Genomic DNA, 24,692 nt, shown 5'->3' on the forward strand with positions numbered 1-24,692 from the left:
AGTATTATAACAGAAGTGTTATATTCAGTTCATCTAACAGATTTGTCTTCCAAAATAAGCAGTATAGTAATAGGCAGTTAAATTATCTCTAATGGTCCAAAGATGTGGGGGTATGATTAACACTGCACATCTTTATAAAAAGTAAACTTGGGGCTGGAATGATGGCTTGGTAGTTAAGAGAATGATGCTCTTGCAAAGAACCTCGGTTTTTTTCCCAGCACCACATGGTGGCTAACCACCACTCATTACTACAGTTCCAGAGGATCTACTGCCCTCTTTTGGACTCTGTGGCTACTCCACACACATGGTGCACAGATATATACGCAGTCAAAACACCCTTACACATAAAATAAAAATAAAATAAAGTTTAAAAAGTAAACTTTCATGAGAGTGTACTTTATGTTCATTAAAACTGTTTTATTTAATTTATTTAATGAATTACATACATATATACCTTATTTCTCCTATTTGAAATGGAAAGTCTCAATAGGTTAAAAAAATGCTTGGAATATGAACTACTGCAAAGTTCACTAACCAGAATCTCAAATGTGAAGCCTCGCCTCAACTCACTTTTCAATACGCATTTAGAAACCTATTTGTGCTCATCCCGGGAAGGAAAGCATAGGAATTGATTGAAGTATTAGACTTTAAAGTTTTCCTGACCATTAAATTGGTTTTCAGGGACTTGCTCTCTGTTTGCACAAATGAAGTCTACTCAGTAAAACAATTTAAATTCATTTCATGCTGATGCTTCTCTTATTATGACCTTCCTGCTGCCCATCTGCTTAATAAAAGGAAAATAGAAGTTAGAATAGAGAGCGAAATAAAATATTCATGTGAACAATTAATATTTTAAACTCATCATATCTGCTCATCACATTAGTATAGCATCTTTGTGCTAAAAGGAAAAAAACTTTTATTAACACAGACAGCAAACACTGAGCTTCTGTTTCAAGTACAATGGAGACTTATTTAAGGAAACTGTCTACTTAAACTTGTGTATCACAGAGAATATTCATACATGCCTTGTCTTAATGAGATGTTACAATAATCATCAAGCCTCCCAGTTTAGGACACCAGCATCTACCCATCTATATTTCAACCACATAAATATTAAGATGTGTGTATTCTTAGCAGAGCATGACACTCAATTTTCAACATAACATGAATGTGATTTAGTGAAAAGCCTCAGTGAAATAATTTTATCAATAAATTTAAGCAATTATTTTGGGATGGCTATTTAGTACTGAAGTTATTGAATTACTTCATTATCATAATTTGGCAAGGTAAAACATAGAAATATTTCTGTTTACTTGGACCAACCAAAGCAGGCCATCCTTGCCGCATATTTTTCTCACTGATAACAATAATTATAAAATTACCAAGTATTTTATTATCCTTGGTTGCTGATAAATGAATTACACTGACCCATAAAAATTAATATTGGAATAATTGTTGAAGGGCCAAATGGAGTTCAGCCAGATTGAAGGAAATTTTCATTATATTTTGAACAGCAAAAGGAAGGGGTATAGCCACATCCAGAAAAAAAAAAAATACCTTCTTAATTTAACAAGCAATTACCTAAACACTAAAGCATGAAATTTTATGGGCTTTGTATTATCTTTATTTTCACAGTGTTTGTTTCTGAAAGCCATTAAATTAAATGGGTCTTCTCAAAGCCGGACACTCTTTGACCTTTTATAGAAGTAAATTTTGTACTCAAAATCAGGGTCCTTAAGAAAGCACCTGTTTTCTCCTCCATATTAATTGCATTTAAAATGAACTTTCTTTAGGCCTATACTTTCTGGAGAAAGTAATAAAGTGTTTCATTATTTTTAGAACAGTACTTTTCTGTCTTTAAGTTTGTATTCTAAGTATTATTTTTCATCACATATTTGGGGGCTCTTTATACACCCTTTCGGGTCTGTGTTATATTTCCTTAGTGTAAAGATTCAGAAATGGAAAACAACCCTCTAAATGGAGCAAGACTTAGCTTGGCAGAAAGTTGCTTAAATTGTCATCATGGAAAGGAAACAAAGCTCACTCCCAAAAGTGTTACAAAGACAAAAAAAACCATCAACTAACTACTCTAAAAATTATTAATAGCTAACAATAAACCTAAATGATAGTTGAATGATTATATAAGCACCAACTATGTCTAAAGCACAATAATGGGTCCTGGGACATGATGATCAGGAAGTCCACCCTGAAGCCCCAGAGGTTAATCAAACGTGAAAAGTCTTCATTTCAAGATATTTCATAAATAGCTACTATTAAATAAACTCTAGTGAGTGCCGTGCAAAGAGAAGACTCAGAGTTACCCAGACATCAAACCATTTCTTCCAGAAGGTGTGTATATGTAAACACACAGAAATGTACCACACACAAGACGTACCTTCAAGTCACTATCTGCCTCAGTCTCCCCCAGGTTTTTCTGTGGAAACTATAAAACTGTAAATTTTATGTGAAAAGATAAAGAATGTAGACAAACCACTATCTTGGAAAAGAACAAAGGCACACAAATATATACATAAATTTTTTAATAAAATAAATATTTTAAAAGTAAATAAAGTAAAATGTCAAGCCACAGCCTGGGGGAGGGGAATATTCATAATATTGAAAGTGTATGGATCTCAAATAGAAAAATATTCATAAAGTTCAATAACAAGATAAACAGTCTAATCAGAATTAGGCAAATTGCTTAAAAATACAAGCAGGGCAATACCAACATCAAAATACCAAAAGGGCAGTAAGCTCAAAATACTGTGTTCATTATCACCTGTTCTCAGGAAATCACATGTGAAAAAACACAAGCTGCCACTACCCATCTCTAAAAGGCTAAAGCAGAGAAGGCTGCCGATACTGTCAGGGACTGGGATAACTAGAATCCTCACACACTGTGTGCGGGGAACTAATGGAACCTAAATTCAATGTTGAAGAGTAAACGCTGGTTCCTTGTACTGAACAACATCAACCAAATTGACCCAGAAATTCCACTCCTAAGATTTTATACAAGAACAAGGGACACGTATTTCCACAAAGGACACATACATGAATATAGTGGCAGTTATAGTCATGATAACCAGCCATTGGAAGGAGAACAGTGAAACAAGGCTGACCAAACCATTGTAACCATAACAAACCATTATAAACCACCATGTGGCAGACATTGCTGATGAACCCAGAATCCTAGGTATATTATATAGACTTTAGGATGAGTGTGAGATAGCAAACAAGAACATATGAAAACATTCTGTGATTCCATTTATATGCCTTTGTTTTTAATCTATTGGATGTATGTGTGTGCGTATAACATACACAGAGGGGAGGGTGCATGTAGCATGCCGTGCACGTGGGGGTCAGAGGACAACTACTTGGTGCCAGTCACTCCTATCTTCATGTTCCCAGGATCAAATACAATGTACACTTTTGTGTGGCAAACACCTTTTCCTTGCTGATCCCATCATCAACCCTGACATTTTTAAATATATAAAGTCAATCCAAAATAGAAAGAGTCAGAACAATGACTGTTACTCAAGAGGATGAAAGAGAAGAGACATGTCTGGGGCGATGTGAAAGTTCTGAACTGACACCTGTGTTTAGACTTAATAATTCATCCATTTGTCAAATATATGAAGCTAATAATTGTCAATTTGCCTATGTAAGTCATAAAAGAATCATAAAATCATAGATGATAATAAGGGCATAGTGTAGACTTGGAGACTCAAATGAAATAAGAATGATAAATGTTAGTAAGAGTTAAAAATATCTGATAGGCCCATATGATTCTTTACACTCTACTATTCACTCTCTGTTGTGATAAAAATACAACATACACTCTAACCTATTTTGCACATATGCGTGTGTGTATATGTATATGTATTTGTGTATGTGTACTTGTGTGCACCCATGCTCACACGCATGCACGTGTGTGTGTGTGTATGTGTGTGTGTGTGTGTGTGTGTGTGTGTGTGTTTGTGTGTGGTATAGGCAGAGGTCAATGCTGATTGGTGCCTTCAATCACTCTCCAACTTTTTTGAGGCAGGGTCTCTTACTGGGTGGACCTGCTGATTCATTTAGGTGGCAGGTCAGTGATACACAGAGTTCTACTATCTCTGTCTCCCTGGTACTGGGATTATAGACATGAACTGCTGTGCCTGGCCTTTTAGGGGTATTTTGGATTCAAACTCAGGTCATTATGCTTGACAGCAAGCACTTTACCAACTGAGCCAAGTCCCCAGACCCAAGATATAGCTTTTAAAATTTTTAAGTGTAGAATACCCTACTATTGACTATGATGAATTTGACTGCCATATATATTCATATTAGTATAATGCAGTATTTGTGTGTGACTGGATCATTTCACTTAGTGTATGTCCTCAAAGTTCATTTGCATTACCATACATTGCAGAATTTCCTTCTTTTGAAGGCTGACTAGGGTATTCAGTAGTATGATGAGCTGGGGATATCATTCTGTATGCTGTGAATGTGTGTTGCTCTGATTTGGTTGATAAATAAAATGCTGATTGGCCAGTAGCCACGCAGGAAGTATAATATAGGTGGGATAAGCAGAGAGGAGAATTCTGGGAAGAGGAAGGCTGAGTCAGGAGTTGCCAGCCAGACACAGAGGAAGCAAGACGTGAAGGCAGAACTGAAAAAAGGTACCAAGCTACGTGGTTAAACATAAATAAGAATTATGGGTTAGTTAAATGTAAGAGCTAGTCAGTGGTAGGCCTGAGCTAATGGCCGAGCAGTTTTAATTAATATAAGTCTCTGTGTGTTTACTTGGGTCCAAGTGGCTGCAGGACTGGCGGGTGAGAGAGATTTGTCCTGACCATGGGCCAGCTGGGACACAGGAAAACTTCAGTTACAATGATGGTTACCACTCTGGGTTCTGAACGTCAGGTGTAGTCATGTACAATTGTACAATATATATATATATCACTGTATAGTATACATCACATTTTTACCCATTAATACGTCAATGGACATTAAGATAATTTCCATATCTTAGCTCTTATCAAATGTGAAAATAGAAATGCTAATTTTTCTTTGAGATCCTGATTTCAATTCTTCGGGAGAATTGAATCTGCCTTATGTAGGTGTTTCTGTCCACATGAGGCTATTCTATATTGTCTACCAGTGTGATTACCTCATTTTGTATTCCCACCAACAGTATACAAAGGTTCCATTTCTACATCCTAGCCAATACTTGATATCACTGGTTTTATTTTTATTTTTTATAACGACCATCTTTAAAGGTATTAGGTAATTTCTGGTTTGTTTTCAATTTGCATTTCCTTGATGATTAGTGGCACTGAACATTTTTTTCTGAACCCGTTGCCATTATTTGTCTCCTTCCAAGAGATCCCTAGTAGAATACTGGCCGTCTTTAGACAGGTTCTTATTTTATTTGACTTGATGACACTGTTTTTGCTCACTGTTGGTTTATATGAATATACTGTATATTAGCATTTTATCAGTTGTATGACTGGAAAAATATTTCCCTTTGTGTTAATTATTTTTCTCACTGCTGTGATTTTTTTAATGTGCCAAAAGCAACTTTAAAGAACAAAGGGTTCATGTTTGCGTTCACATTTTGAAAGTATAGTCCCATCACAGCAGGGAAGTCAGGGCACATCATGTCTGTAGTGAGGAAGTAGAGAGAGATTAAAATTTAACATATTTTTCTCCTTTTGATTCAGTCCAAGATCCTATCCCATGGGAGACTGCTACCCAAACTCGGGCAAGACCATCCCTCCTCCATTAAACACTTTTGCAAATAATCTTATAGATGTACACAGATGTTTGATTCCATGGTGATTCTAAATCCAGTCAAGTTGGCAAAGAGACTGGCCAACCCACAACTTCATCCCTTGTCAACACAACACCTGAGCTCATCACATTAAATTATAATATTTTATCTCTGCTCCCTAAAGTCTTATTTTCATCACATAATGCAAAATTAATTAGTAAGTCTTTAAATGTCCCACAATTTATAGCAGTCTCAATGCTGTTTACAAATTTAAACTCTAAACTCTCTTCTGAGACTCAAGAAAACTTTGAACTGTAGGCCCATGTAAAATCAAATTACAGACTTCCAGTGAACAATAGCACAGCATAAATGTTCCCATTCCAAAAGAGAATAATAGGAAGACAGGAAATGCCAGACCAAAGCAAGAATAAAGCCCAGTAGGTAAAACACCAAGTCTTGCCATCCATATCTGGCATCTGGGACTCTCAATGAAGTTATCTGTGTTCCCATGGTCTTCTGTAGACCCGTCTCTCCAGTAGTGCCACCAACAGCACAGTAACCTCTCGTTTGGGTCAGATCTACTCTATGCTTTCCTTGGTGGGTACTGAACAGCTTCACATCTCCACTAACCTAGGGTCTCCATTGCAACCTAGGCTTCACCTTTCCAGCTTCACATAATGGCCCCTCAGAGCCTCCTTGCAGGAAATATGCCTCTGCCACACACTGGCTAGACTCGGGCTTCCTGAAACCTTGTTGAAAGCCTCTATGGCTGCCTTACTTTTGTGTATTTCATGCTTAAAACCAGCACCATGTGGATGGTGTATCTGTCTGATGCCAGGTGAGGATGTAGCCTGGATCCTTCTCCACAAGCAGCTTTTGTATGCCTTCAAGGATTATCCTGGGGAAACACTTTTCTTTGGTTGCCATTTTGGAGCAGGGAACCCCATTTTAGCAGTTTTCTCAGTTAAGGGTCTCTCCTTTCAAATGAATTTGTAGTTTCACAAGGTGGAACTATGGAAAATGAAGTCTTGACTTCAGGGCACCTTTTCTTTTGTCCCATGCAAAATACTAGACTGATCTTTGATATGGATAACCCCTCTAACAATTGCAGATGCTGTGGTAGTCACCAGGGACTGTATATGGCAGAGGGTAGGCATAAATACTGCCCAACAGAAAACCATTCACTTCCTTCAAATATTGAGATTTTTAGTATAGCTAAATTACATAGTTCCCAAACATGAACTCTGTAAATGACAGGGTCATGTCACAACATCAAAATGTTGTACAACGGAGCCACTCTCTTTGCCTTCAACTGTAAACTCACACCACTTTCCTCAATAAGCTGTGTCATTGTGTTCCAGTGGTTCTTCCCACAATAGTCCCGGATCAGATCAGTCAGCAGTTACTACGACACAGTCCAAATGCTACGCTATCTTGAGATTTCTTCTCAAACAAATCAGTCCATTACTTATTAATTCAGTCTCTATAGATCTTATGATTCAGACATAATACAACCAGATTCTTTGCCAAAATGTAAAATGAATGGACTCTACTGAGTTCCTGATAGAGTTCCCTTCTAAACCTTGTGAGCTTTGCTCCACTATCTGTATTTCTTGACATTCTTTTCTTTCAAAATCCCAATAGAATTGTTCATTAACCTCTGCTTATCATATTCTAGGACTTCTTTAGGCCAGAGCTCCAAAGACTTCCATGTTCCTCTTACAAACCATTTCCAGCACATGGTCAGGTTTATTATAGCAATGGCCCCACTTCTCAGTACCAGTGTTCTACACTGGTGACTTTTCTGATGTCTATGACAAAACACCTGTGAGTAGAGTACTGTAGTCAGGGCAGAAAAGGAATAAAGGCAGGAATGTGACGTCGCTCATCACATTGTGTACACAGGCAGGAAGTGGTGAGAGATAAATGCTCACTTTCTCCTCTTTATTCAGTCTGGGATCCCAGCCCCTGGGATGGTGCTACCCACATTAAATGACGGTCTTTTGGGCTCAGTTTGATCTTTCTTGAAACACTCTTAGTCATACAGAGGTGAGTTTCATGGACATTCTAAATCCATTGATGTCGCTAATGAAGACCCACATCATCAATGTTCATCTTCCACAGTGTGCCCTTTTATGTGTGTTCCATGGGCACGGTGAGGTGCACATGCCTTTGTGGGCACACAGGTACCAGAGGAGGACAATAAATGTCCCTCTCTCTCTACACCTTAGTCTCCTAGATCTGTTCTTTATTTGTGTTATGGGAACCCATAGCTAGACTGGCAGTCTTGATGACCCAGCAATTTCCCTGTCCCCTAGCAGCACTACTGCACTGGGTTATGGGTACACACATGGCCACACCTAGCCCTTAATTTTAATAAATACATCATTAAACATCAATTATATGGTCAAGAATGTCATATGACATATCTATAAGCTGACTCTCTTTACCTACTAAGTATTAGTTTATATCTATGATTACCCAGCCTTAAGAAAACAGCCTAATCCTAAAAAGGTAAGCATTCCATCAAAGTCCACAAAGAGAATCTCATGTTTAACACAAATATCCTCATAAGTATTATAAAAAATCTAGGTTCCAAAGATTAAAGTTTGAAACCAACATATATGAATGCTATTGCTGGGGATTATTTTACAAAACATCATTCATTTTTATGACACTATTTTAGTAGAAACAGGCTACAGTGACTACTTCAGCAAAGAGTGCTGCAGAACCACATTGGGCTGAAGATTCATTCAGTGAGCACCAAGCATCTTCTAAGGACCAACAGGACCTTCAAATTTGCTTCAAAGAGAGAGTAAAGCAAGTAAACAGTGTGCAGACTGCTATACTTCTTGCTAGCTTGTAAATGCTACTGAATCACAGAGGCAAGCAATAACCAGAAACTATTAAGGGTAAAACTATATTTTGACAGTTCAACAAATACAAAGAAACACTTCACTTGAGTAATGCCTGTTTTAATTATGGGCTTCTTTTAACATTACAATAACAATTCACATGAGTAAAAGCTTACATAATTTCAATTACAGTTTTTAATATACTATTCAATAAATACTCTGTAATCAACAACGATTACTGAGTACTACTGGAGTCAAACACATTACCTAAAAGGCCTGTGTCAACTCAAAAGCAAATTAGCAAATGAAAGCAGTAACTCAGAGGAGATGAGGGATACAACGGTTCCAGGCAGCACTATGAAGGATGTTCTACATCCGATTCCCCTTGGCCAAACTGTCTAATAAGAGTCACAGCCAGCAGAGCTGCAGAGGGTAAAGCCCTTCTGAATGGAACAAAGCAGATAAAACAGTGGTTCTAGTTGGGTATTCTCATGGATAATCACACAGCTCTTTGTAAAACATAAAATTCTACTTATAAAAGATGAGATATGCATAACCAGCCAAGTAAGCCTACATGTGCACAGAATATGAGTAAAGGAATGTGTAAACTATTTAATTTACTGTTGCCTTTTTAAAGGAAAGGCTATATTAAATAGTTCTTTCCCTTGGCCATACAAAGTCATGTTCATTTATAGTAATTTTTAGTATATATTAAAATAGTATGCTCCCACAAGGTGGTCCTGTTACTCTAATTGTTGTGTTAATGTGCTTAACAGAAAAAGATTCTCCTTAAATATGTTTAATAATAATGGGTGAATAAAGCATGAATTCTCTTCTAGAGCTAAAGATTTACATTTCCACATGACACTGACATAAGTAGATTCTTCCCAAGTCAATATGTACACATAGTTCTTTGTCAGAAACATGTTGGTGTTTTACTAAAAATTATTTCTTTCATTAATTTTAGAGAGACAAAAAAGCACAGAGTTTTCTGTGCCTTCTAGTTGAAGGCACCTTCTAGTTGAAGACTTTTAGCTGTTAAGATTCTCATCTGTACCTAGACATTACAAAGCAAGGGTATCCCTTCTGAGATTGTTTTTAAGTTTTGAGAATAAAAATCTGTGTTAATAAAAATATAAGTAAAATAATAAAGTAAAAAGATTACTACTTATTTGGACTGAAAAATAAGTTAGTAAATATAACGTTAGCATCATTAAAGTTTATTTAAAAATTATGCATACACACTGGGAACAAAAATCATTATAGGTGGTTGGCAATGGGAAAAGAATGAGGCTATGGATGCTTATGCTTCCATTTTAATAAGCTATCTTGAAAGAAACCTTTAAGTTTACAGAAAACTTAATCAGATGGTCCTTAGCGATCCCATGTGCCTCCCAGCCCTATGTGTGCATTGCCTGTCCCACCAGAGCAATGCATTGGTTAACACCCAATGTCCTTAGCTAACACTACTCCTTGGGAGGAAATTTAAAATAATGAAATTCTCCTACGAAGAACACATTAGTCCCATCCTTCCACTCTTTCTATTAATTTCATTATTATTTCTGAAATTGGCTTATCTGCACAAGAGAAAATTTCACAAACCACAAAACATTATCACACACATAAGAAAATGACTGCTTTGTAACAAATTCAGCATCTGCTACATATGCCTAGCATTCCACTCCATTGGTGAGTTGTGCTTGGCAGGAGTTCCAGTTACCTGTTCAGTTACCTCACTTGGGAAGCTTTTCACATCCTTATAACCAGAACTTAAACATAATTCAGTGACTCATAATTAAATTTCTCAAATAGTACATTACATAGATCAGCTTAATCCATCTTTAGTTTTTACTTAGCCAAAAGAAACAAAGAAAAAAACGTAATATGAACATACTCAGCTGCCTGTTTGAAGTGTTTCAAATCTTTCTTCAGGTTTTTGTTCTCACTCTCTAAATGCATCACCTGGCTGTAAACATCTGGAACATTCCCGAATCCTCGAAAATCAGTCCCTCTCTTCTGTATTAACTCGTACCTAGGACAAATCAAATAGCAGGGTTATCTCAGTAAAAGACTATGTGTAATTCAATGTCAGCCTTAGGGAATTTGATGGAAATTAGTTGCTATGTTCTATTTCTAAGCTAAACCAAAATTAATATATTTTTAAGATAAAATATCAGTTAATATGGCCTTTTAAAATACAATGGGTCATCTATGTTCCTCACATCTAGTTACCAGAAAAGATGCCAGAACTGTCTCAGCCCTTATACTCCAGGAACTCTAGTCTAGCGGAGATGGTGATAAGTTCTGGGAAGTAGCGAGAATGAAGGAGATGGGCAGGCAGCTGTCTGTACTGTTTTGTACAGAGAAGCCACAACTGACAAGCGTGAGTGACAGACTCCAGCAGAGACTTGAAGGACAGGAGGGATGATGCCATGTGGGCCCACAGAAGAGGAACTCCTGAGGCTGACAAAAAATAATGCAAAGGCCCAGAGACACATACATGTTCAGCATGGACAAGAAAGAGCCAAAGGCCAGTGTTTGTAGAGTAGTCGGAACTGAAGCCCGCAAAGTGAGCAAAGGGGATGTTGAGAAATGTCAGAACCAAAACAAGGAGCCAAATTAAAAAAAATTACTTTACTCCAGATCAGAATGGGGCCATGGGAATGTTGGGGAGGAAACAGTGAGTAGATTTATGTTTCAAATGGGTGAATCTATTCCAAGAAATAGATTCTACAAAAACACATGATGCAACCTGGGAGAGAGAGAAGGGTAAGCTGAACAAAGTGAAACACAGCAGAGGTTAGAGGAGGGAACCTTCTGTAAAGGTAGCTGCCTGCTGTAAAGGTAGCACTAACAGGATTCGCTAGGGAATCATCTGTCTGGTATCAGCAGAGGCAGTCAATGATGGCATCAGGGTTTGGGGCTCAGTAACAGCCATTTACATGGTGGGAACAAGGACAGTAGGAACTGGCTAGTGGACAGAACCAAGGGTTTGTGTCCATCCAGATCAAATGCAGCATGCCTAATAGACATTCACGTGAAGACAGATGGTGGATATCCATAGTTCAGGGGAAGTCAAGGCAGGCAACTTAAACTGTGTTTCATCAGTGTATAAATGATGTTCTACAGTCGTGACACTAGAACAGACTAGTTCAGGTAGTGATGTGACGTCAACAAATGATGCCTGGGACTGATTCATAACATCCTCCACTGCTCCAAGGTTGGGATGAGGCGGAGGAGGCAAACACGACCAAAAGCATCTTGAGGCCAGAGCAGTCATAGAAACTGACAGTGATGACCAAGGGGTCAAGTGAAGAAGAAGCCCCAAGAAGGAAGAAATGAATGCTACTGGAAGAAATGAATGCTGATAAAGTTCGGAACAATCACTGGAAATGGCAATATGAAAGTCACTGCTAAAAAGTTTCAGTGGTGGAAAAAATAAAAGCCGTGGTGGATAAACTAGGGTAGATGTGAGTAGTAATTAAAAAAGGTACACCAAACTTTGTCAGGAAAGTGTGCCAATAAGGGAGAGACTAGGAAATCAAGGTGAACTTCAACGGGAAGCAGAGCCACAGCCAGGGAGCTTTCCCCAGGTAAGTACTATGTCAGATATTACTGCACACCTGTGTGCTTGTGGTAATGTTCCAAAACAGAGGGGAAAAAATGATACAAAATGACAAACACAAATGCAGTGACCTTGAGGAGGCAGAGGAGCTGGATTCTGGCTGGAAAAGGGATTAGGCTACAGAGGACTGCCTGTGTGGTTCAGTATCTTGGCAGAAGAAAAAGGAGGCCTGAGGAAGAATCAGCAGGTGGGAAAGAGGAGAGTGGGAGGTGTAGAACTCCTGTTTTCTCAGGAGAATGAAAAGGCAGTGGCGGAGGAAGACACAACCTCTGCCAAGGTGAACTTAGGACTGACCTTGTAATTGCAAAATGGAAAAAAGACACAAACCGGAACTTTAAATCAAGACACATGGTAAAGCTCGTCCAGTCTCTGGCCAAGAATTGAAGATAAGAGAGTGGGGTTTAAGATCAGTCTGGCCTCACTGACTTTGCCACTTACTGGTTGGGACTTGGTGACATTTACTGAGGCTGATTTCCCATCCTCTCTAAGCCCATTCCCTCATCCATGAAATGAAGACACGTTAGTGGCTACCTGCCACATACAGTTATTGGGAGAAATGAGTGAAAGCTGCATAGGAACAGACAGCTAATAAAAATGATACAAACTAAATTCTAAAGCAATTACTCTGAGACATCACCATTTTAACTATTTTATGCCATTTACATTTAACTAGCATATTTATTTTTTGTACTAATTTTTTAAATCTAAATATTCCCCTAGAAGGCTGACTTCTGCATATCTTAGTACATAAATCTATCTACATATATTTAATTGATCAAAATTGGCATACTGAAAATTGTAAGAATTATCATAGTAAGAGTCATGACAATCCTGGGTTTAACTTAATGGTGATATGGAGATAATGCTTACATGACACATAACCAGACGCCAATTCCTCACCAATTAAAGAAACATCAGTAGGTTTAAATGGTGAAGGAATAACTAGCTACATGGGATTCGCTGAGAGTTGGTATGTAGTCACACTCTACATATGCTTCCTACACACACTGAATAATGTGAGGGATTGTTTCAAAGTTAATCTTAATTCTGAGCTTTGGCTTTAAATAAACCTAGTCAGTCCCCATGGGAGACCTTGATTTGGGGGATGTGGGGATGTGGGGTGGCTTGGGAGGGAGGGCTGGGGGGGCGGGAGGAGGGAGGAGATGGGATCTGTGGGTGGTATGTAGAGTGAGTAGAAAATTTCTTAATAAAGAAAAATGAAAAGAAAATAAAGCTAGTCAGTTGAAATAAGTTATAACTCTATTGCCCATAACGAAGTCATTATAGTATACCAAATCTTTTTGGCCAAAAGCTGCAGTATTTATTTTTGCCCATAAATTAAAAAGATACACACTAATTAATAATCTCTTTAATTGGGAACAAATTAAGTTAGTGATTAAATACTATAAATAATTTCACGTCCTATTACCCTCGACAGTTTTCTTAGCACAACCCTATCTTCAGGGCAACGACAGGCACAGAAGCAAACTGAAGTATAGCCAGGACTGAAAAGGAAGTAGGAAGCAAAGGCAGACTGACACTGTGCTTCAAGTTAGAGGCTGGTGAGGACAACACAGACGGCTGAGTCCATGAGACAGCCTCAGTGTGAGCGACTGGACATGTTCACAGAGACGGAGGTGAAAGCATTTCAAAGTTATGCTGCCATTTTCTCATCTTAACCTCTTCATTTTTGCCCTGCAGCATCAATTAACTTTATACATGAATACTTCTAAAAGAGACAAAAAATAGCATTGAACAAACCTACAGTGGAAGCATGTTAGTGCTCCACAGATTTCTACCACACTGACATACATATATAACAACACACATATATAAGTATATAAAATATGCAGTATATGTAGATATATCACAGAAAATAACTTGAGGACTGTTGTTGGAAACTCTGAAATACTGATAATTTAGAACTCGTAAAAATTTCTTTCTGCTTTGCAGTTCACAGAGACTCCATTGTGACTAATTAATTTTGCTTTCATAACATGAATACAGTCATTTCCAATACCTACAAGAAATCATGGCTTTATTCCAATAAATTTTTATTTACAAACAAGAAGTAGGCCAGATGTGGCTCCCAGGCCACACATTTCTGACACTGGGTTTAAAAGATGTATTGCATTTATTGTTTGAGGATTCGGAGAATATAAGTCAAATATTGCTGCCCAGATTTTTGTTGCTATTTTTTTAGCACAACCTAACAACAGGCCAGTATTGTTGGTTACTTTTCTTAGAGAACATGAATTTACAGTAATTCCATACTCTTTGGGGTTTGTTTTTCTGCATTAAAAGTACATTCAGTCAACATGATTGACTGAATCATGAATACTTGGGAGGCTAACACAAAAGAGCCATATGTAAGAGGCCAGAATGAGCTACATAGCAAGTTATATTTCACACATTAATTAAAACTAATGTATCCACTATTCTCAAATTATATTCCTACTATGTGCATCATAGGTGACAGTTGCTGATCAAATTCAAAAATATGTTATTTGAAAAATAATTATCCAGCATGGAAATAACTACAAAACAACAAGTACTGACGCCCCATGGGAGACCTTGATTTGGGGGATGTAGGGATGTGGGGTAGCTTGGGAGAGAGGGCTGGAGTTGGGAGGAGGGAGCAGGTGGGATCTGTGGATGGTATGTGGAGTGAGTAGAAAATTTCTTCATAAAGAAAAATGAAAAAAAAACAGCAACTAGAGATTGGGACAAAATTAGCTGAACCAAAGTATTACTAAGTTAATAAACACACATTCATAAGTTTTTTCTTTTGGTTATAATATAGTGCTAAATGGGTATGTTTCTTGGGAACTCCTTATGTCTTAATACTACCATAGCTTTCTGAAATTTTATTTCATTAATCAGACTGCTAACTTAGACAGTATGTTTATAATCACCTACTTGTTAAGAATATATTTGAAGCACGGCAGGTTGGTTGACTGGGTAGGTAAATCTGCCTACCACACACACCTGGCTATGTGAGTTCAAGCCCCAGAACCTACATGTAGTTAGGGAGAAAGTGACTCCAATTGACCTCTCTACATGGGTGTTATGGCAGGCACATGTGCCCAAACTAATGCATGCACACATACACACATAGTAATAACAAAAAAGAGTTTAAAATAATACATATATAATAGTTGGATAATTTGCTTAAGAGAGTCATTCCACACTTTGGAATAGTCAAACATGTTCTTGAGAGACATAAAAATAATTAAATCATACTAAGTTTTAATCTAACTAGAAACAAATTAATGACCTCCCCGTATTTCTAATTTACTTGCTATTATTTCGTTAGAAAATTTCTTTTTAAACCATGCACACAAGTTTCCAGGTTTAAAAACAGAATTCTCCTCCTATTTCCCAATGTTCCATCTCCTGGTCTGCTATTAACAACAGATCTCATTTCTCCTCATAAAATTTATTATATTATATATACAGTCAAAATAATGAAATTTGAAAAGAAATTGGGGTGAAATGAGGAAGTTGGGAGTAGAAGAGGAGTGTCAATACAATACTAATAATATTCTCTATCAAAAATTAAAAAATGAAACTGATTACTTCTAGGTATATAATATCAGTGGACCAAGAAAACAAAAAGTAATTCTTATATATCAGATGAATTAGAATTAGAATTCAGTCACAAAACTCTATAAACACTTTTAATAGAAGTCCACTTTCTATAATATGCAACATCTGGTAAAAACAACACTTACTTCATATCTGTCATTTACTATTTTTAAAAAAAATTAGGAATCCAAAGAACATTATTGTTATATCAAAAGAATAAAGGTAGCATGTCTGCTGGCTTTCACAATCAATAAGACATTACAATTTTTATTTTTAACAAGAAAATCATATTAGGGTAATATGTGAAAGGACAATTCAATTTAGATCTAAATCAAAAATATTTTTAGAAAAATCTATCAGCTGTATAAATAGAGAAAAATCATTTTCACTATAAATAAAAAAGTAGTAGTGTTAGGAGGTATCTAAATACACAAAATGATACCATATCAAGTATAAAAAACTAAGAGGAAAATATTTCAAAAAATTACATTTTGCTATATGACTCCAGAGGACATTTCATCCCCTTGATCATTTGAAAAGAAGCTAAATTTGAATACTGAAAAGCTGTTGACTAAAGTTTTGTTGGGAAGGAGTCCCCTGACACTTTGTCTGTATTATAGTTTCAACATAGAGACTGGGATGGTTTATCCCATACATGTAAGTTCACACTGATAGTGTTAACTGTAAATTGACAGAATCTACAGACACCAGGAAGGTGGGCCTCTAAACATCTTTTGTGGGATTGTTTTGATTTTGTTAGAGATGAGAAGATCCCTCTTAATGATGGACAGGACCATTACCTGGGCATGGGACCCTGGACTGTATACAATGGAGACAATGAGCTGAGCACAAGCATGCATTCACTGGCCTCTGTTTCCTGACTGCAGATTCAGAGTGAACAGCTGCCTCGGGGTCCCCACCATAACAACTGTAAAAACCATGACATAACATGAAGTGACCCCCAAATACACCTTTTCTTCCTTTAGTTGCCTTTGTATTTTATCACAACAACAGCAAAAGAAACCAGAGTACTTATTATTGCAAAGTCCTTTAAGAAAGTTCAATTTACACAAGTAAATGTGCTAATATTGCTAGACAACTACCCAGCCATATAATGATTTACCATTCAGCCTGAAAGCAGTTCAGCGTTCTGGTCATTTCCATTCTGATCAGGAAATTACAGAGAAAGTCTTCTATGGCTTCATGTACTACCTGCCTTGAAGGAAGAACTGTTTTCTGCTCCTGAAATTTAAATGCACAATTATTTATTCGGTAAACATCAAGATTTTGATTAAGGAAACAGGTAGACTGTTCACTTACTCGTTTTGTAGTAACGTTTTCTTAAATACTATGTATCAGGGTCTATTTAATGATGAGAAATAAAGCACTGATAAAACAAAACATTTCTATTCCCAATGTAATAGTTAAGTGGATAGACACAAAATATGGATAACTAGTTGTGTGTGTGTGTGTGTGTGTATGTGCACAGGCATGTGTGTATCCCACACACTCTGACAAATAGTAGTATGTATCTAGGACTATAAGGGCAGAGTCTCAAAGATAGGGAAATCCCCGTGTGTGTAGAGTAGTGTAACTATATAAAAGCTGTCATAGAGGAAGGTTTCACCGAAAGAGTGGGATTTGGGCCATAATCACAAAGATGCAAACCCAAATGTTGAAATGATGAAAGATCAAAAGAATTCCTCTAAGTTATCAAAGGATCAAAATCAAAATCTCAAAAAAATATTCTGTGAAAAAAAGATCTTAAGTATATTTAAAAGGCATCTGACTTACTTGTTTACATTTTTAAAAGGAGACTTATTTATGAAACATAAAATATATAACATTTCAGAGGCCAATTCATTCAACAAAGTAGGCAATATTATATATTATATAATATGAAATTTTAGATATAATAATGGCAGTTGTGAGTATTCGTTATGAACAGATAAAGCATATTAATCAGGAAACAGGTCAGTACAAAAGGCACTGATGTGTCTCACTCTGAGGAGTCAGATGAGCTGAGCTTTACAATTGAAGTCATCTGAATTACAAACTTTAACCCCTTATGGTTTTTAAAAACATCTGTAAAAGACAAATTGAGTCACCAACACATCATATGATCAACTACAGAGCTGAGACCTCAAGAAATGTTACAATCACTGATGTAGACCTACAAAAGGACATCCTTTCATTTACTGGGTGTGTTAATATTTTGTTTATGCTCTAACAAATAAAGCTTGCCTGGCGATCAGAGTGCAGAGCTAGCCACTAGTTAACCAGAGGCCAGGCCATGGTGGCACACACCTTTAATCCCAGCACTTGGGATCTCATGCCTTTGATCCCAGTACTTGGGAGGAGGAAACAGGAAGTGATATGGCTGGGCAGAGGGAGGAATATAAGATGGACCGAGACAGGTGGGTCCCCCCTTTCAGTCTGAGGATTCCTAGAGATAAGTCTTTCTAGTGGCTGACTGCTCCGATTCTCTGATCTTTCAGCTTTCACCCTGATATCTGACTCTGGGTTTTTATTATTAAAACCAGTTAGAATTCATGCTATAACTGAGGTGGTTTTGGAGTTCTGTGTACACGCACAGGGTTCACATTCAAAATATCAATGATATAACACGTTTTTACAGAGTTTGATTTTTTTAATTATATTATTTTTAAAAATTATTTTTAAAAAAAATTATAATTAAATTATGCATTTTTTAAAAATGCATAAATGAATTAGCCTTCTAAAAGATTTTACACAATTTATACCTCCAGTAGTGGAAATTGGGTGAAAATGAGATACATTGAAGAGTGAATTGTAAAATACAATAACAATTAAAATTGTGAAATGAAGACTAGTAACAAACTTCAAGATATAAAAAGGATTATTAGAAAAGTAGATTGTGGGCAACGATAACTATTCCGACTGTTAGAGCGACCACACATGTGCAAACATTAACTGTATTTTGAGACCTTGCATCACTGTAATTATCTGCTCTCTCTTTCAGGGCATGACTCCCCGAAAACACATTCACATTCTTCTTCTGTATGGCTTTTCTCTTTTTGCATTTTTTCTATAATTCATTGTGTTCCAAGATGAATATCCCCTACTCCATTTTTGCATCTCCTAAACAAATGTTTCCCTGCTGTGGTGGACACTGGGAATCCATTCGGTATGCACACACATCCAACCCACAAACCCAGCAGAAACATGACTAATGGTGGACAGTAACACCACTGTATCTTCATGTGGTGATATTCACATGACTATTTTCAAACCAAGCAGTAAGTTGGCTGGCTTCTTCAGGCGTCCCTAGAAATACCTAGAATTTCATCATCAGGAAGGAATGCCAATGCTAACAAATGTCCCATTTTTAAATGAAAGTTTTCTTGTACCATATCATGTAGCCAACCTACCCCTCTAACATTTCTGGAAACATGCTGGGCTGAACAGGAAAAAAACAAACATACACCACTGGTTACTTCCCAAAGTTTGTTCTTAGAGGCCTTGGTTGCATAAAATGATCACTTGGTGACTGATTTTGAATCCATTTTATTCTGTAAAGTCCACCAATCTACAAATAATAATTTATAAAATGCTTCACTTTCTCCAGTTACTAATACAGAAATAAGTAGATGTGTTCTAGAATTTTAGAGTACAGAAGGAGCATGTAGTTGACTTAGAATTAAAAATAAATAAAAACTTGAAAAGTAGTAACAGTTGATTTTTTTTCTTTAAAAAAATTTATTCATTTTATATACTAACCACAGATCCCCCTCTCATCCCTCCTTCCACTCCCCCACCCCTGCCTAACTCCCCCGACCCATCCCTTATCCCCTCCTCCAAAAGGGTAATTTCTCCCATGGGGGGGGGGTCAGCAAAGCCTGGTACATTCAGTTGAGGCAAGACCCAGCCCCTTCCCCTGCATCAACAGTGAGCAAGGTGTCTGACCATAGGTCATGGGATCCAGAAAGCCAGCTCATGCACCAGAAATAGATCCTGATCACAATGCCAGGGACCCCTCAAACAGGCCCAGCTACACAACTGTCTCCCATATGCAGAGGGCCTTGTCCAGTCCCATGCAGATTCCACAGCTTTCATTCTAAAGTTTGTGAGTCCCTATGAGCTTGGTTCAGCTGTCTCTGTAGATTTCCCCATCATGATCTTGACCCCCTTGCTCATATAATCCCTCTTCCCTCTCTTCATCTGGACTCCTGGAGCTCAGACTGGTGTTTGGTTGTGGATCTCTGCATCTGCTGATTGACAGTTAGGGTATTCACTAATCTAATTACCAGGGTAGGCCAGTTCAGGCACCCTCACCACTATTGCTAGTAGTCTAATCTGGGGTCATTCTTATGGATTCCTGGGAATTTCCCTAGCACAGGTTTCTCCCTTACACCATAATGTCTCCCTCTATCAAGATATCTCTTTCATTGCTCTCCCACTCCATCCCTACCCCAGCTTAAACATCTCATTTCCTCATGTTCTCATTCCCATCCCCTCCCCTCTATTGCCCTGCCTCATCCTCAGTTTACTCATGGAGATCTCCTGTTTCCCTTTCCCAAGAAAATCTGTACATCCCTCTTAGGGTCCTCCTTGTTTCCTAACTTCTCTGGAGCTATGGGTTGTAGTCTGATTATCCTTTGCTTTACATCTAGTATTCATTTATTAGTAAGTACATACCATGTTTGTCTTTCTGAGTCTGGATTACCTCACTCAGGATGATATTTTCTAGTTCCATCCATTTGCCTGCAAATTTCATGATGTCATTGTTTTTTACAGCTGAGTAATACTCCATTGTGTACACTGTGGGGCGTTTACCCAACCATCCCCACAGTTCCCCAGAGTTTTCTTGAGTGCGAACAGCAGGAAATATTAGATAGAAGGATTTATTGCAGAGAATCTTGCGGAGATAAATAGATAGAAAATAAAGGATAGCCTCAAGAGGGCCTGGAACCTATTCCAATGGGCCCTGACTGTCTCTGCCCCAGGGTTTTTATAGAGACGCCAAGGGGTGGAGAAAAAGACCTCCTCCCCCAGCACAGCCAAGTGCAGACCATCCCAGACACCTGCACTTAGGCCCGTGGTCTAATCATCCTCTATGCGGACCTGCTGGGTAAAGCCACGAGGAACCTGAGAACAGGCTCCCACAGTACACACACATTTTCTTTATTCATTCTTTGGTTGAGGGGCATCTAGGTTGTTTCCAGGTTCTGGCTATTACGAATAGTGCTGCTATGAACATAGCTGAGCAAGTGTTCTTGTGGTATGATTGAGCATCCCATGGGTATATGCCCAAGAGTGGCATCATTGGGTCTTGAGGTAGATTGATTCCAAATTTTCTGAGAAGTTGCCCTACTGATTTTCATAGTGGCTGTGCAAGTTTGCACTCTGACAAACAGTGGAGGAGTGTTCTCCTCATTTGGCATCCTCTCCAACATAAGCTGTCATCAGTGTTTCTGATCTTAGACATTCTGACAGGTGTAAAACGGTATCTTAGAGTCGTTTTCACTTGCATTTCCCTGAGTTCTTCAAGTACCATCCACCAACCAAGGTGAAGCATGTACTAGTTCTTCCTCCTTTAGCAGTAAATCAGCATTCACGTTCCTCAGTGGTCAAATCCTCTGCAAGAATAGCTCACCATTCGATGTGCCTTGTAATGCTGGATGAATTTCCATGACCACAAGCAGCTTCTATTCAGAAGGCTGCTAAGCCTGCCAGACTTGCCTTTTCTGGTGAAGTGGGCTTTTTGAAGGAAGCGTGGGATAATATATGAAGGGATAAAATTAGTACGTGATTAACTAACTGAGCCACTGTATTGGCTAGTTTTTATGTCAACCTGACACAGGCTAGGGTCATTTGGGAAGAGAGAATATCAATTGAGAAAAATTCCCTGGCGGACTGGCCAGGGGGCAGGCCTGCTGGAGCATTTCCTTGATTAATGATTGATTGTGGGTAAGCTCAAATCAAAGGAGGTGGTGCCACTCCTGGTGGGTGGTCCTAGATAGTTTAAGAAAGCAGGTTGAGAAAGCCATGAAAGTGACCCTGTAGGCAGCACTCCTCCATGGCCTCTGCATCAACTCCTACCTCCTGGTTCCTGTCTTGAGTCATGGTCTTGATCTTCCTGGATGATGGGATACAAGCTGTTGGACAAAATAAGCCTTTTCCACCCTAAGTTTCTTTTGGTCATCAAGTTTTAACATAGCAGTAGAAACCCTGGATAAAACAGAAAATGGCACTAGGAAAAGGGGATGGCTGTGACAAAACAGACGAATTGTGGAGATCGTGGTGGCTAGAAAAGCCACTGAGTACTCACAGCTCACTGTGGGTAGTGCCACCCCTGGGCTGGTGTTCCTTAATGCTACAAGAAAGTGGGCTGAGCAAGCCAGTAAGCAGCATTCACTCCTCCATAGCCTCTGCATCAGCTCTTGTCTCTAGGTTCCTGGACTGTTTGAGTTCTTGCTCTGACTTCCCTCAGTGATGGACTGTGTTGTAGAACTGTAAGCTAAAATAAATTTCCTTCCCAATTTGCTTTTTGCCAGTGTTTTATCACAGCAGTAGAAGTAAGACAGCAAATATCCTTTGAATCACCAAAAATTCACTAATTCCATTCTCAGAATTTAGCTCTCCATTCCTCTTATACAGCCGTTTTCCTAACAGAAATTGTGATTTTAGGGATTCGAATTTTCAAAATGTCAACAGTCAGGACTGCATCCTTCCAAACTGTGATTAACACTGGATTCAGGCATATCTGAACACAATCCGAGATCAGAGCCAGACACAGCATCAGCAACCACAAAGGTGCTGAGGTAAGAGTAAGATTAGGTCCTCTGAACACAATATAGCAAACTAAAAAGTGAAGGGAAAAGAAACAAAGAGATACGTTGATACTTTCAAATATTACTAAATAACATAATGATTTTGGTACCTTGTGTTTTAGAAAGACTACAGCAGGAAGAAGGTATGATGAAAAGAGCATGTACCATGATTCCATCATAATGGAGCATCACCATGGCCATTTGTCACCATGCTGTCCATGATGACTTTCACACCACGTGGGACAGCTGAATAGTTGCTACCAATACTTAAGGTATTCAAGACCTGCCATTTTAATTATCTTGACAGAACAAATTTTAGATACCTATATGAGAAATATGGGCAGGAAGCCAGCAGGCCTTGGGGGGACTGGGCAGGTGCCACTAAGATGATGAGGTATGTGGTGGAGAAATGGGGGAGAAGAAGGGGACAGGGGCATGAGCTGTGGAGAGAGATGGAACGGAAGACTGAGACAGGGCAACAGTGAGGGATAGGCTGATATGGGGGCCTACGCTGACACCTGGTGCCATGTGACTTCTGGCCTGTGCTGCTGCCAAGAGCCATGTCTGAGTTTGTGACCCTACCACATCCAGGGCCTGTGTTGATGTCCATGGACTGTGTTATCACCAAAGGCCATGTAGATGGGCCACCACCTAAGACCATGTTGATGTCTGAGGGCCATGCTGCCACCAGGGATAAACTAATCCAAGTGGTTTATATTGCCACCCAAGGCCATGGTGATGACCAGGCCCAAGCTGCAGCCAACGGCCATGTGTGGGTCCATGGTCCAACTGCAGCAGGGATCTGTGATGATATCTGTGCCCGTGTTACCACCAGGGGCCATGGGATAGCTGGCCCCAGTGGCCTGGGCACAGAAGAATTGGTCCTGTCTCTCACTGGCTGCTTAAGAGGGAGATCTGTCTCCCTCTGCTCTCAGGAAAGCTGGACCCAACTCTCAATGGCCCTGGTAGAACTGTCCCCCACCCCCACCCTGGCCGCCACAACTGTAGAGTTTGCTCCTGCATGAGGGAGAGCTGGCCCTGACCCTCATCTGAGTGGGCAGTCCTGGTAGAGGAATGGACTGACCAATGTAACTACCACCCAGGCCAACATCTAGGGCTTGAGTTGGCCCACCCCAACATCTACACCATGTAGGACCTCCTGGAGCTCATGAAGGGACTGGTCCTGTGGTACCCTAGCTGCAGGATCTCCACGACTTGGGCAACAGCAGGATATTCAAGAGAAGTTTCGATGAGAATCCAGTATTGATGGTTCGCCAGAAGCCCCAGAGGCGCTGAACCAGACCAACAATTCAGTGCACTGAACATTTGCAAGTAAAGCTGTTTGAGCAAAAAGGTATACTGAGTGATACACAGCTCCCAAGGCCACTCCAACAAAAGAATATGTGATGGCAAGATAGGGAAGACAGATGAGCAAAATGTTTGTTTGTTTGTGTGTTTATTCTTGGGGAGGATACAAGGGTGGAGGGTTGGTGTAGAAAGGCTCAGAAATCAGTGGGATTGGGGTGCATGATGTGAAATTCCCAAAGAATCGATTTTTAAATATGTTAAAAAATAAAGATAAAAGATAAATTTGAATTTTCATTTGGAAACATTTTAGAGGGAAAATGAAGGAAACTTCAGAGAGACTGTTTATGTGAGATATAACAAGAGTTATCATCTGAGAAATTGAAATCTGAAATAGTTACTTAATTGTCTTAAAATAAATTGTCTTACAATGAAACTGTTTTATAGTGTAGCCTAGCCTGGCCTCTAACTCATCATGATCCTCCTGCCTCAGCCTCTTCAGCATATCCTACCATGATACACTGGCTGGCTACTGGCTACTATAAAACTTTTTTTTTTTTGGTGTGTGTGGGGCAGGGGGGGGGGGAGAGGTTCAAGATAAGGTCTCACTATATAGCTCTGGCTGTCCTGGAACTCACTCTGTAGACCAGGCTGGCCTCGAACTTACAAAGATCTGTCTGCCTCTGTCTCCTGAGTAATGAGATTAAAGGCATGTACCATCATGCCCAGCCAAGAACAAAAACTTTATATAC

General features: G+C 38.8%; 1 protein-coding gene across 4 annotated transcripts in view; it reads right to left on the bottom strand.

The window, feature by feature from the left end:
* Spag16 (sperm associated antigen 16) overlaps positions 1 to 24,692 on the bottom strand; it is an 814,060-nt gene that overhangs the window by 773,043 nt on the left and 16,325 nt on the right. For 3 of the 4 annotated variants that reach the window (XM_059277932.1, XM_059277934.1, XM_059277935.1), the window contains exons 4-5: positions 16,947 to 17,065; positions 10,505 to 10,642 (exon numbers count right to left, since the gene is read on the bottom strand). In XM_059277932.1, coding sequence (XP_059133915.1) covers positions 10,505 to 10,642; positions 16,947 to 17,065 — 257 coding nt within the window. Of the gene's footprint in view, positions 1 to 8,714; positions 9,054 to 10,504; positions 10,643 to 16,946; positions 17,066 to 24,692 lie in introns of those variants that run through there. The other variant, XM_059277937.1, reaches the window with a different exon arrangement.

This window comes from Peromyscus eremicus, chromosome 13 (genome assembly GCF_949786415.1).
Source record: "Peromyscus eremicus chromosome 13, PerEre_H2_v1, whole genome shotgun sequence".
Classification (NCBI taxonomy): domain Eukaryota; kingdom Metazoa; phylum Chordata; class Mammalia; order Rodentia; family Cricetidae; genus Peromyscus; species Peromyscus eremicus.